General features: G+C 36.0%; 1 protein-coding gene across 2 annotated transcripts; it reads left to right on the top strand.

Annotated features, from left to right (window-relative positions):
• The first annotated feature begins 84 nt into the window (after nucleotides 1-84).
• On the top strand, nucleotides 85-9,611 carry LOC147509483 (uncharacterized). 2 transcript variants are annotated; one of them, XM_086601760.1, is made up of 11 exons: nucleotides 85-243; nucleotides 634-734; nucleotides 1,186-1,354; nucleotides 1,452-1,727; nucleotides 1,827-1,920; nucleotides 2,009-2,772; nucleotides 2,905-3,016; nucleotides 4,080-4,135; nucleotides 7,717-7,823; nucleotides 7,959-8,046; nucleotides 8,944-9,611. In XM_086601760.1, exons 1-11 carry the CDS (start codon nucleotides 115-117, stop codon nucleotides 9,259-9,261), a joined length of 2,214 nt encoding a protein of 737 aa, XP_086457886.1. In that variant the 5' UTR covers nucleotides 85-114; the 3' UTR covers nucleotides 9,262-9,611. The 2 variants fall into 2 exon arrangements, with proteins under 2 accessions (XP_086457886.1, XP_086457887.1); XM_086601761.1 differs by lacking the exon at nucleotides 85-243 and adding an exon at nucleotides 414-485.
• Nucleotides 9,612-14,768: the final 5,157 nt, after the last annotated feature.

Below are 14,768 nucleotides of genomic sequence, written 5' to 3'. Positions count from 1 at the left end.
ACAAGTCACTATCCATCACTGTCTTGCTTTTGCTTTTTTATCCTCTCTCCTCCTCAGCTTATTACCCAAGTCTCACATTGTTATTGTTATTGTTATTGTTGTTTTTGAGAGAGAATGAAGTCTAGTAGTAGTTGTTGTTGTTTTAAGATGGATAAAAACTCGACATTTGCTACCAAGCTTAAATCCGCTATTTCTCTTAAACTCAATCATTTTCTCGTTAACTATACTGATGATGTTCTCGCTGTAAGTATTTTTTATTATTAGTTGCTCCACATTTGTTATTTATATATGTCTAGTGTTGTTGGGTGTAGGGATAAATGGATAAATATAATGTACATCTATCAGGAGTTTTATTTAGAAACATTTTTAAGAGGGTTATGTTTGTCTTTATTGCTCTGTTAATAGATTTGAGTATTTCTCTGATTTATTTGAGGTCTTGTTAGCCAAAAAAAACTATATATGAGAATATTGAGTTTGGGGTTAAGGTAGATAATAATATTGAATCAGAATGCTAGAAGATATATTAGAACCCCACAAGATATCTCTTCCTTTTAAAATCGTATCTGCATTTTTTTTGGATAGTTTGTGCATGTGCTTATCTTATGGAGGATTTGCCTCTGTTTCTCTTACTAGGAGTACATTATTGTTCTTATTTGTAATGGAAAGGATCAGAATCAAGCAAGGAATGACCTAGAAGCGTTTCTTGGTGAAAACAGTGCAGAATTTGTATCCTGGTATTTCAGTTTCTCAACTTTTTATTGTATTTTCGATCATAAATCTAGACTTTGATTTTTGGTAAATTGAAATTAGATTGCAAAAGAAAAGAAAGATATACCAAAGCAAGGGATTTAACATACTAAGGGTGTGATTGATTTAGATGAAGTTTAGACCGACATTTGAAGATGAACAAAGTTGGAGCACCCAACAAAAAATCATCTCACTTTTAAATAAAATGTCTAAATGCTCTGCAATGAGGGGTTCCTCCTTATTTATGATAATCTATTTGTAGGGTATTGGTTGGGGTGTATTTGAGTGTAAGAGTGGCACACACCTTGTTGGAAGTCTCTCTCTCTCTCTCTGGATCAGTTGTTTAAGTCAACATAACAAACCAACTGATTGTTCTATATTTATTTGTGTCTCATGGTACTGATCCTACTTTTTTTTTTTTTTTTTTTTTTTCTGTAGGCTATGGGATCTTCTTTTGAAGTCTGTTGATCGCACGCGTAAGCGTATTTGCCCATCATATCCAAAAGATGTTTATACCAGAGGCTGTGATGGTGTTGTGAACGATAAGCATAGAGTTCGCATGTTGAAGGGTCTTCAAAGTCATGCCAAAGGGAATGATAACATATTGGTAATATTACTCTCTGAATTTCTCTGTGCATCATAAATTATTTTATATTGCAATTTAATCGGACAAATAGAGTTAAATAAATCGTTTCTTCTTCCAGTGCAATGATGAGAAAGAATACTGCCCTGTCACTTTTGCTCCTCAGCCAGTTTCTTCAGATGACATTGAGGTTTCTGAAGGTTCTCAACGTCGGTCGACAGGACTCAATAACTCCAGAAATAGAATCAAAGACAGAGAGGTGCAAACACAATTGTTCAGAAATGAAATTTCCAAAAAGTACGGACAAGTCTCAAAGTGTGGGCCTTCTAGGGTGATAGCCTCTTCTGGAGTTAAATATGTTGGTGAGCCTGGAGAACTAGATGTGGATCAATATAAGGTTGACGCCTTGAAGGAGCTAAGCCCTCTGTCTTTAGTTTGTTATATCTATTTTTAACATAGTCTTGGTCTAACTTCAAATTTGCATTTCATAGTGCAGGTAGTCAGCATTTACTCTGATGGTGTGCCTCCTCTGCGTCGGTATTTAGCAAAGAAAGAACTACAGCCCAGAAATTCACAGTCAGTTGAGAGAGGTATTTTAGTTTATATAGCTTTCAGTACAAGTGTCCATATATATTTTTAGAAGTCTATCTTGATATTTCTTTGATTTTCTTCATACAGAAAACCCAAACAATGTACCTTCAGCCGAGACAAATGCTGATGAACCAGTTTTTCCTTCAAAACCTGTTGCTTCTGATTCTCATCGCAATCCCAAGCCACGAGGTAATGTCTGGGATAGATTAGGTAAGCCATGCGATGAACAAAGGAATGTGAGGGTTGAGACAGTGGAGGTTGAGGATGTTGATTTAGTGAAAGATGGAATAGTGGAGCATCCTGGAGAAGCACATGATCAGAAAACATCGGTGCTTTTTGGTAGACTCGGTAGGAGATCAATGGGAGAAACTCCTGCTCCTGATAATGGCCATGGAACTATCATCTCTAAAACCAATGGCGAATATAAGAGATTGGACCATGATGTTAATGCAGTGCGCTCACCACATTATAAGAAGAGAGAGTTTAGTGAGATTGGTTCTGGTCCTGCTAATGGATCAATTTCTTTGAGAGGGAGAAAATCCAGGCATCTCCAAGATAGAGAACCACTTGAAGAGTTCCAAAGATCATCTGCTAAGCGCAGTTGCTCAGAAAACTTGAACAGCATTGCCTCTGGTACTAGGCAGACGGGAGGGCTGGAGACATGTCAGGCTCTTGGAGTTCCCAATAGTGCCTTCATTCCAGGTGCCAATGGAGTGGCTCAGAGAAAGTTCTGTAGGGAGGCCTTGGAGGCTGATCCTAGTCAGGCTCTGTTTTCAAATCATTCGCTCACTAAATCAGAACTTGTGAGAAATGAAGATGCTGTGGAGACCGATCTCAAGCCTGTGCAAGCGGTAAGGAGTGTGTGTGTGCATGTGCGCATAGATTTGATCTGTTGTGCCTGAAATGGCCCAGTTTAATTTTCTGCATTGACAAAACTTTTTGATTGATTTTGACCTGCTATAATCCTGCAAATTCTCATGCAGCAAATGTTAGATGTGAAACTAAAATTGCAACAAATTGAAATGGAAATGTCCAAGATAAAAGGAAAGCAAGTGGAGAGCAATGATGGCAAACCTGACTTACTGTCAAGTTCTGGTATGAGCCTGCTTCACCATTAACATTCTCAACTGAATGAAATTTATGATTAGGAATCTGTTAATCTTTTCAATTGTTTTGAGTGTTTCTTTCTTACTACCCTTTAATTTCTCAGTTACCCTCTATTGGCTACATTTGCTTTATAATTTGCAGACTATCTGTGACACCAATATAAAAGTTTCTTATTAGTTATGTTGCGAAAGACATTTAGTTTCTCCACTAGTAATGGAGCTTTTCCACTCTTGTTGATTTTGAACAAAACTAATTTTGTCCTGCTATACACTTTCGAAAAACAAAATGATTTATATACTCTTTCGGTATGAAAGGAATTTTCATATTGAAGATGTCTAGTACTATAGTGGCATCCTGCCAAGCTCGGCACATACTTTACCTTTTCTTTTTTTGATTGGCAAACCTGTTTTTAATGAGTTCATTAACTCAATAACGCTGGCAAGGTTCCGAGACCTCTATTATCATCACCCAAAGGTTTCACCAACTAAGCTAGCTGGTACATACATTTGATTTATACTTTTATTTGCTTTGCTTTTATTTTGGCTCCTAGGTTTTAGACTTTGTTGTATTACTTAACCTTTTGATGGATAATATCATATAGATTTTACCCATTAGGGAAAAGAAATTATGTCCAGTATCCTACTGGTCTAGGAGAGGTTATTTCATTCTTTTCCATTTATACTTATTTTATACATGACTACTATTTGCAAGTACCTAATTTCAGAATCACTTACTAATTTGTTTATTATACATATGTCATAAAGTCCTGATCCATCACCTCGTCGACCGCCAACACACACAGACACAGAAAAATGTACTGTAATGTTTGTATATATAATTAGAAGATGTGGATGGGAAGAGATATGTTGAGGACGATTTCAATTGAGAGAAGACTGTCCTCGCAAAGATCCACCATATTCCGATATTTATAGCCTTTTGGATAGTGGTTTCCGTGTTGAAAACGGAATTTATTGTCCTTTAAAATGATTGAATGCTTGTAGTAAAGGTAAATATTGAGCAGTATAATTTGTTGCTCATGTGCTTTTTGCAGGTGCTGTAAATCATTCTGACGACGATGCTGAGTCCAGAACCATATTTGTAACAAATGTAAAAATGCTGAAACGTTTTCTTTTTCATACTGATGTTTACTTACTTTTTCACAGTATAATATCATTTGCATGGCATTTTTTAATAGTCTTTCCGTAATATTGTCGAACCTGTGAAATACAATTGCTGTTCATATATATAGAATCTGTGATGATTTAACTTGAAAGCTAAACCATAATTCCTGTAAGATTGTGTCAGTACATTCATTTTGCATGGTTTCACTTTGATATGCTATATATATACAACTTACTTATCTCGCTTACTAGATTTTAGTCTAGCTTTCCAAGAAAGATCTTTCGGGATGGTATACACTTCAGACATGAATTGTTCATTCTTGGTTTTTTGGTAGACTTTGTGTATAGCAGTATAATATGGCTATGAGGCTAAGTTTTGTGTGTGGTAGACCAGAAGAAAAAATATGATGATGTTTCTTTCTTATCATTATGATACGTTTATTTACTTGTAAAGAAGTAAAAAGCTAAAAGAATATTACCTATTAAGAAATTTTTAAAACTTCAAATACTTCCAGTTGAGCTCTTTTACATCACGTTGCATTGCGATAGTAGCATCTAGAAGCTCCTTGTAAATTGATAATTTTTTTCCGTATGAATAACACAATATGCCGCTATCTACGGTATTGTGGTGAACAAAAATGCCAAGGTAGGAGATTATGCTAAAAGGAGCGCGAATGGGATGGAATGGGAAATTACCTTGAGAAGGAGGTTAAATGATTGGGAGGCACCTTATTTCGTTAGCTTGTTGGGCATTATGTATCAAGAGGGGGATAAGTTTGGGGAGGAAGATGGGCGCCTTTGGAAGTGGGATAAAAGCAAAGTTTTCACGGTGAAATCCATGTATGGGGTTTTCGCCAAGAATCATGTGAGAAAAGTGTTAAAACCTCAAGAAATTCTAGTGGATTTTCCATATAGGAGGATTTGGATGCCTTCTATTCCTTTTAAGGTGGCATTCTTCACTTGGATGGCGCCTGAGGAGGGTTCAAACCGTGAGACAAACTAATTTCTAAAGGAATGATTATTGATAATAAATGCTCTTTGTGTGGAGGGATTGGAGAGGATGTGGATCATATCTTCATCCGGTGTTCCTTTGCTATGAGGATGTGGGAGGTATTTTTTTTGTGCCCTTCAACAAACCTTGGACACCAATCGACTAGAATTGAGGATGCACTTGGTGGGGATATTATAAAACATGCTCTATCACCACCCGTCAAGGTGGATTATGGAACACCTTCCTAGAGCAATTATTTGGGTTCTATGGAATGAAAGAAATCGGAGAATATTTGAGCAAAAGACCAAGGAGGCATTTAAAGTCTTGTTGGAGATCAAAGAAGTACTCTACAATTGGTCTAGGGAAGTGGCCGATTTGAAGACCTTAAGATTTCAAGACTTTGTGTGTGATTGGGATAATATTGTATTTAGTACTTGAAGGTATCTCATGTTTAGGGTGTGGGTAATCTTGTAACTTAGCATCTTGCTAAATGGGGATTAACATTTTGTAACTTTGATTATGATTTGGAATGTATTAATACTTTTTACCGCTCAAAAAAAAAAAAAAAAAAAAAAAAAACAGTAATTGGAGGTATCTTCCACATTATCTATCCTTGTATTTAGAGGCCTGAATATAAAAAGTAGGATTCAACGAATCTAATTCATTGTGAGGGACTTTGTCCTCACAACCTGGCATGAAAGCATTACAGATTGTGCTCGCGTATTCCCTCTTCTATGTATTTCGATGGTGGGGGCGTTGGTTATAATGCTCAAGTGGGCCAACATGGGGATGACAGTAAAGAAAATAGTACAAAAGATACCACTATTTTCCTTGGTTATAATTCACCAAGACGAGTGTTGAGAAGCCTTTTGTACGACTTTGAAGCGTTCTTGGGCCACTTGTGAATCTATTCGCAAGTAAGGTGTTTGTCTGTGTGAGTAAATTGAGTTAGGTTTGGATGGCAAGTTTCCTTTGTTTCGGTGTTGAGTAATGATAACTCGTTGAACTGCTGCCCAGTCCAGGATTCGTATTTCCTGGCCGAGAGGGATGAAGCATGGGGACTGGTTTCAAACTTTGTATAGGACACGAAACATTAGGAGATGGAGACCGTGACACTTTTCTATAACGTATTGGGTTGGCAGCTTTTTTCTGTTATTAACGACGATAAATTGTTTCCTAGGCTTATTTTCCCTAATTAATGATGATGGATTAACAGCAAATGATCTTTTTTTCCCCTCCAACATCATCGTAGTTTTCTATTTTCACCTCAGTTATTTTCCTTTCTTGGTCTTCTTTTGGGTCACATCTTAAGTGAATAGTTTGAGGAAAAGAAAGTTGATCATAGTCTACTGTACTCTGTGCAAGTTGGATGTTGAATCTATTATCCATGTGCTCCCGTTATGAGATCAATTTTACAGGATTGCTTTTCATACGATCTTCATCTAAGATTGGCATGGATTCATTCTACTTTAGTGGCTGTGCTCATGTGAACTTATGGGCTCTTTGCATGATCTTTTATCTATAGGTGATGGAGAAATATGTATTTTCTTTCTATGTTAATTCACCTATTATTCTATCCCGGGGGAATTATAGAAACACGTTCATTCAGAAGGATAGAAGAGCTCTTTGTTTCATCATTTCCATTTAGTGTCTTATTCGGTTATTCTATGGTCAAAAGTATATGTGCTATTCAATATTCCTATTTCTTCTTTGTATGTTGGTGGGGTGAGTTGTTAGAGTAGTAAGCTGTTTAGTTTAGGTTCACTCCTTGGAGTTGGTATCTTTGTTTTATTGTCTGATGTCTATACATGTGTCCGGAAGGGTATCTGGACCTATTCTTTTGTACGTTGATTGTTTTCTTTCAATTGTAGTTCACCAAAAAGTGATTTGCTCATCTAGGTTGTTATTTTAATTAATTTTACCTATAGAAGCTGTTGACTGGCTCCCTCTCTGAGTAGGTAACCTTCATGAGATAAAACATCTCATGTCCAAGTGGTCATGGCCGATTTACTATATCTGTTTCTTAGGATAAGCTGAAGAATATGGACAATAGGGTTTTAAGAAGCCAAAGAATTTTATGGGAAAGTTATGATTAGTAGTAAGAGCTCTCGATCTCGTGGTATTTATGTCCAGAATAAATTTTAGAATGTGTATGGGAACATTGTGATTTAGAAGATAGTTGAGATAAGAGAAGTATTGGAGACAAAGTAGGAGAGATTGATTGAGAAAGGTTTAATTTAAAGAAAGCAGTAGTGTTAAAGGGGCAGATTGAGGTAGCAAGAGCATATTAGAAATGATAAAAGCACGTGCCTCTGCAGAGGATATAGCTTGACATAAGAAGTGACTTGTCATAGCGTTCTGATGTCTAGGACCGAAACGTCTTGGACAAGGCTAGGCTATGATGACGACGACTATTCGACGAATGATGGGAGAAGGAAATCTAAGGATTAATCTTTGATTAGAATAAAAACAAGAATGCATGTCTATGTCTGATCTAGTCATTTGTAGAACTTATACTGTTATATATACTGCTAAACTTTGCTTCCGTCTTTGAAATGCTGATGCTGTCACTGTAGGTTCATTTTGCAGCGACCAAAGAAGCATTATCATTACATTTTTCCAAGTGTGGGCTGGTTGTCAAAGTTGTCATTCTTAGTGATGCCGTAACAGCTCAGCCTAAAGGGTGAACCTCTTACTCTTACCTATATATTCTTGTCGGTATTACTTCCTTTGATAAGGAAAATGTATTACTGCCCCTGATTGATGTTGCCATAGGTGTGAGATTGGTCAGTAATGTTATGTGTTGCTGTGATCTCAGGGCTGCGTACATAACTTTTGCTCACAAGGAGTCCACTGACAAGGCAGTTGCACTGAGTGGGACCTCATTTTGGTCCAGGACTATACAGGTCACTTGTCATATTTTAGATACATTTAATTTAGTGTTTTTTTTTTTTTTTTTTTTTTTTTTTTTTTTTTTTGTTCTAGGTAAAAAAGTTTTTGCTAGCTGTATCTTTTTCCTGCCACTATTAAAGCAGAGCTGTATAATACAAGTACAACCGAATAATTGGAAAAGATATCATCTTTATTTTGATTTTTCTACAAAATGGAGTGCGTGCATCTAGCAAACAATTGGCAATGACATTTCTATGAGACCCTGACTATTCCAATTTGTGTCTATAAATTACCCTGTTAACGTAGCGGTTGGTGCTTCAAAAAATTTGTGTGTTCTCATTACTAGAGTCGGTTGGTGCTTCAAAGTATTTGTGTTTTATCTTTTGTAAAGTATCATTGAATAAGCAACCAATGCTTCCAAGATTACCATTTCAGACACATGCCATAATTGAGCAAAAGTGGGGGAGTGCAAGGGAAAATAGAAGAGTAGTCATGTAACACTGCTATCAATTTATGATAACCCTTAACAAAGAAAACTGGGAAACCAAAGCATCTACTTCCACTGTGGTTTTGAGGTTCACAATGACCAGGAAAAATAGATTAGGTTTCTTTCTTTATATACCAACTGTACAAATTCCTATAGCTAATATACCCGTGATATTTTGTATGTTTTTTCTGTTTCCAAAGTGTAATTTGTGTAAACCTTTTCTATATTAACAAAGTTTTACTGCGAAAAAGTCGCAAAAATGATGCCTTGCTGCCACTCGACAGCATTATTGATGGTTGCAATAAGAGTCTCGCAAATCAGAATTCTGTTTTTTCTTATGGCAATCAGTGAGATTATTTAGACTTTTCTTATTAATAATATATGTGCAACGGACTATAATTTGCCAAAACTTTCTCTTCCCCAGGTTGTGAGGAAGGGCGAAATACCTGTAGTAACATCAGCTCCACCTCAGCCATCTGGGTATCCTACATGGTCACAGTTGCCTCAGCCCATCAGGAAAGTTGTCTTTCAGAGACCATATTCTGTCTCCCATTTTCGATGGCGACGGGACCAACCAGTCAGTACAGATCAATCTATTTCTACCTCTGGACATGGATCAGAAGCGTCCAGAACTGTTGAAGATAATTATGATAACTCTGGCGGTCAGCTGCACAATTCCCTCGCAACTGTCAACACTGCCGAAGAGGATGAAGGATCTGAGGAGACTTCCACAGATGCATAATCACTCAGCTTGGCTGCATATATAAGTATCTACTACATTTTCCCTGCGCATATCAACACTTTCATAACCAATTTCGAACTGGAGGCAGACCATCACTCTGCCTTTGTGGATCTTCCCATCATAAAAACCAGATTAGTATATAGTTAATCTAAGTGTTATAGATAGTCTTACAGCAGAAATCAAGGAAATGTTAAATGTTACACCCCTTGACTGATGGAGCTTAGATCAGTTTTGATCCAGGATTCTTTTGAGAATTAGGTGTTTCCATTGGTATTGTCATACATTTTAACTAGGATGGCCCACAGATATGTAAGAATGCTTAACACAATCTAAAAAGTCATTTTCAGTCACTGGTGTCTTGGTTATAGTAAAATGATACAAGTCTAAAGGTTTTGAATACGCACGTTTGCCTATTCCTTTCCCTCTGGGGAAATAGTTATCATATGTACGGATTATTACATTACTGTCACGATCTGGATTTCAGTTTAGACTGTCCTGACGGTTCTCTGTTGCAGGGTCAAAAATATAAAAAAACATTGGTAAGTATTGGTTGTATATCTACTGTATATTATTCGGGTCCCTGATGCCAATGTATGTTTTGCTCAAGATTTGCTACATAACGATATACTGATATGATGTCTACTTTGGACCTTGCTCTGTAAGAAGCGACATAGCTTTTCGAACCTGCTCAGTAAGCACTAGGGAGGGAGAAACTTATTTATTATGCATTCCGTGCGAACATGAAACAGTTACTCAGCTACTGTTTAGTTGTTAAAGTTTTTTTGTTTGAATAGGATTTGCGGTTAAGGCAGATCCCTACCTGTCTCATTAAAACATAGAAATTTACATACCTCTCTAAGAGTATAGTTATTAGAGAGAGGTTCGACATACATCAAATTCTAAGGCTTCGAGCCTAACACAATTCACCCTTCAAAGTTCAACATTACAATCGAAGTACAATACTTTATTTTGTAAATTGTTTAACTAAAGCAAGGTGATCCTTCAAAATATGCCTTTGGGTTTTCTCAAAGTCTCGGAAAAAGCTGCAACAATGCAAGCAAATGTCATTCCCATTGAGTCATTCCAAACCTCCTTAATGTATCCATCAAAATGCTTAACTTTTTTTCTTGCCAAAGAAGAAGCTATGTTCAACATAGCGATGATAGGATCATCAATTCCACCTGGAGAACAATGAATCTACTTTCTAGCTTTCTTTGGTTTCTCAATAGTCCTCCAATTTGTTTAGTTGTTAAGTTAGAATTGAAAAGCTGTAAACATAGTTGGTTTATTTCTTATTCAGATTGGACCTGAATCATGAATGGATGCAGTAGGATATACGATGGTTTGACTTGCTAATATTATGCAGTTGATTAATCTGAAGATGACTTTCTAACATGAAATTTCTGTTCTTCAATGTTATTTCCATGGAATCGCAACACTTTCCAAAGCGTCAATGCTTTTTTCCTTAGTTTTTTAGCGCAGCACCCAAACAAATTTTCTTCTTCTTTTTTAATAGAGTTGCATGCTGAATGTTTTGTATCACAGAGATGAAACAAGTGCTGGTTAAAAACTTAAAATGCAAAAGTATCTCGTTGTTTGTGAAGTCTGTTGTCACTTCGTTAGTCCGGTATTTGACTCTTACCACTTGTTTAGGGTCTAACGTCTAATATGTCTAATTTTTTAGTTCCAGACTATATGCAAGATTTCAAGTATTCAGCACAAGTTTAATTCTATGATGAGCTGTGGCCCCGATTCTTGACCTGATAGGATAGTATTGTGGGTTCCCAATTAGTCCACTGCCGGAAGAGGGTGTGAAATAGCGTTGTCCAAATTTAAGCTCTAAATGTTGTATTGGTTGTTGATAATAAATTTTAGGGTGAACTAGTATTACCCCCCACTAGATGAGCCAATTAGATTTCCCCCACTAGATGGGAAATTACGGTTTCTTCCCTAAATACACACAAAATTTTTCGGTCAACCCACTTTGACTTTTTTTTTTTGTGTGTATTTAGGGGGGAGACCCAAATTTCTCATCTAGTGGGGGGAAATCCTAATTGGCTCATCTAGTGGGGGGATAATACTAGTTAACCCTAAATTTTATGGTTGCAGTAAAAACTAAACTAATGGCAAAACCTATTACATTCAGGTAGAGATTACATCATAAGAACGGCGCTGAAAAACATAAATTTAAGGGTAAATCTAGGGTGCGCAGGAGAGAGAAAGTTCTAAATGCTCATTCATGCGTACCCATACATCATGCGCACTGAAGAAGACATGCTCTAAATTTAAGTTGCAAGTTGCAAAACGCGTATAAGCAAGAAGCTGGAAATTTGCTGGAACTTGCAATGCCATACATAGGTCGTGGACTCGAATACAAAAGAAACCGAGCATGAAACAACCCATGTTTGGCGTGCCGTGTGCTTTTAGTAGGTCCACAATTCCCATTAAGTTTGCATTCCTTGAGCTCTTATGAAGTTCTGAATTCTTGCCAAGCGATAAGAATCCAGGTTTTGGTCGTCATCATGACAGGACAAAACTAATCATTCCGAACACCAGAGCTATGTTTCAACTGGGCATCCGAGCATGTATCCGAATTAAGGAAAGGGCTGACCAAGTAAACTTTTGGTCATCCTACATCTTTAGTATAAAGAATGGTGATTCCATCGGGCATTCATCAAATTGGATTGGGCAATTCCTCAAAAAATAAGCAATTTTACAAATTTATTATATTACAAGTTTGCTATCAAAGCCCAGGCCCAACAACCAATTCAACCGGTCTTGCCAAAATGAATCCTCCGGGCCGTTTCTGTATACACTCAAACGACGTGACCATATCGTTTGAGTATACGGTCACGTCGTTTGAGTGTACACTCAACGACATGTACACTCAAACGACTTGGCCATATCGTTTGAGTGCCATATGGTCACGTCGTTTGAGTGTTAGTTTGAGTAACACTCAAACTACATGGCTTAGTCGTTTGAGTGTATACTCAAACGATATGGACAAGTCATTTGAGTGTTACTCACACTAGCACTCAAACTACGTGACTATATCGTTTGAGTGTATACTCAAACGATATGGCTAAGTCATTTGAGTGTATACCAAAATGACGTGGCCATATCGTTTGAGTATACACTCAAACGACTTGGCCATATCGTTTGAGTATGATCACGTCATTTGAGTGTTAGTTTGTGTAACAAAACGATATAACAAACGGTATACACTCAAACGACTTGACCATATCGTTTGAGTATACACTCAAACGATATGGTCACGTAGTTTGAGTATACACTCAAACGACGTGGACATGTCGTTTCAGTGTATATTCAAACGACGTGGCCATATCATTTGTGTGTGCATTTTAGATTTGGCTAATCATTTGGTATCACATGCAAGCAGTATGGCTGGGTTGTTTAGGGCTTATATGGGGTGATATGGTGAAGTCGTTTGAACATAAACACCAATTACACTTTTCTTATACATAAACACTAACATTTTTCTTATAATACAAATAATTAATCGATCATAAGTGTATAATAATTTATTTAAACAATTATGTGCAAAATTGAATTAGTAATGATCAATTATCAACACATTCCAATTGAATAAGGAAAATTGAAATCCGATTTAAAAAATTGGGTTAGAAACAACACAATTACACCAACACAACTACATATACTCTGCACTCTTTATCTGTTATGACATAGTATATTTATAATCAAGTTAAAACATGTAATCAAACATGCTAAAATCTAAAATAATAATTTATTTTATATCTAAACTTGTTATTATTTTTTTTTTCAATTGTGAATCATAAACTAGTTTGGGGTTTGGAGTTCGTTCAGGGTTTAAGGTTTAGAAATTTCGTACTAACATATTTCACTTAATTATTTGAAATAATAATTTGTTTTATATCTAAACTTGTTATTTTTTTTTATTTTATTTTTAAAATTGTGAATCATAAACTAGGTTGGGGGTTTGGGGTTTAGGGTTTAGGTTTAAGGTTTACAAATTTCGTACAAACATATTTTACTTAATTATTCAAAATAATAATTTGTTTTCTATCTAAACTTATTATTTTTTATTTTCTTTTTCAAATTTTGAATCATAAACTAGTTTGGGGGTTTGGGGTTTGGGTTTAGGGTTTAAGGTTCAGGGTTTACAAATTTTGTACCGACATAAATTTTTTTTAATTTCAAACATATTTCACTCAATTATCCAAATCTAAAATAATAATTTGTTTTATATCTAAACTTTTTATTTTCCATTTTTTTTTATTCAATTGTGAATAATAAACTAGTTTGGGGTTTAGGGTTTAAAGTTTAGGGTTTACAAACATATTTCACTCAATTATTCAAAATATATCAAAATTTCAAATATATATAGAATACTCATTACTCCTCCTTTGCTCTTTTTTTCATCAAAATCCTTACTCCTTACATATAATACTCATGTTTCTCTACATACTCAAGTTTCTTTACATATTAGAATACTCAAGTTTCTCTAAATGGAACATGAAGATGAAGAAGAAGCATTTGAGGTAATGTTTAAGGTGCAACAACAAATTAGAGAAGGATAAAATAGAAGATATGTTGAAAGTGAAGAAGTGGAACAAAATGTTGAAGGTCAAGGTGAAGAATTTGAAGAATTTGAAGATGCGACTAGTTGAGCAAATGAGATGCCGAGAAATTGTCGACGACAAAGTGCAAACCTAAATAATGAGGTAACACTTGATTAAAATGAATACAAAATACTTGATTGATTGAATGAATGAATAGATGCAAAACACTTAAATGAATGCAAAACCCGAGCCCAAACGACATGGCTAGGTTGTTTGGGAACACTATAGAACGACATGGATCTGTCGTTTGGGAACACTATAGAACGACATGGCTGGGTTGTTTGGGGATACTATAGAACTACATGTCCGGGTCGTTTGGGGACACTATAGAACTACATGGCTGGGTCGTTTGGACCCTTTATAAAACTACATGGTTGGGTCGTTTGGATTAAATTTAGTTAAAAGTTCATTTTTTTTTGACTTTGAAACTAAATGCAAATTGTTTGGGACTCTTGTTTTATTCTTTTATATATAGAATTCTTTGTCGCTATCCGGGAACCGATCCTCTGCAAACTTGAATGATGTGGATTGTTAACCAATTTTAAATGATACAACAAATTTTTTTACTATGGAAGATGTATGATTGAGTAGGCATTGATTTTATTTAATTTTTTTTTCTAAATGTAATTTTATTAGTGTATTAATAATAGTTGTTGTTTTTTATGTGTTTAGGTCTTTCATACACGAAGCGAGGCAATCGGTTGGGCAACTGCTAGAGGAAGACAAGTTAATGTTGTTGTGGTCATTGAAAAGTCAGAGTGTGCCAAGGGAAATCGAGTAGCAAGATTGAATTTGGCTTGCGAGTGCTTGGGTGTGTATCGGTCACACAAGAAAGAAGGCGAAGGAAGGGCTAATAAGAGAATGTCGGGAACTAAGAAATCGGGA

Source organism: Coptis chinensis, chromosome 3 (assembly GCF_015680905.1).
Source record: "Coptis chinensis isolate HL-2020 chromosome 3, ASM1568090v1, whole genome shotgun sequence".
Taxonomy (NCBI): domain Eukaryota; kingdom Viridiplantae; phylum Streptophyta; class Magnoliopsida; order Ranunculales; family Ranunculaceae; genus Coptis; species Coptis chinensis.
Note: the sequence above shows the minus strand (reverse complement) of the source record. Positions and strands in the feature narration are given on the sequence as shown.

Bases quoted from the DNA above. Each gene is read 5' to 3' on its own strand.
- LOC147509483 (XM_086601760.1), top strand. From the start codon at position 115: ATGAAGTCTAGTAGTAGTTGTTGTTGTTTTAAGATGGATAAAAACTCG. The intron at 244-633 runs GTAAGTATTTTT...TTCTCTTACTAG, and splicing joins ATACTGATGATGTTCTCGCT to GAGTACATTATTGTTCTTAT. The intron at 1,728-1,826 runs GTTGACGCCTTG...TTCATAGTGCAG, and splicing joins TAGATGTGGATCAATATAAG to GTAGTCAGCATTTACTCTGA.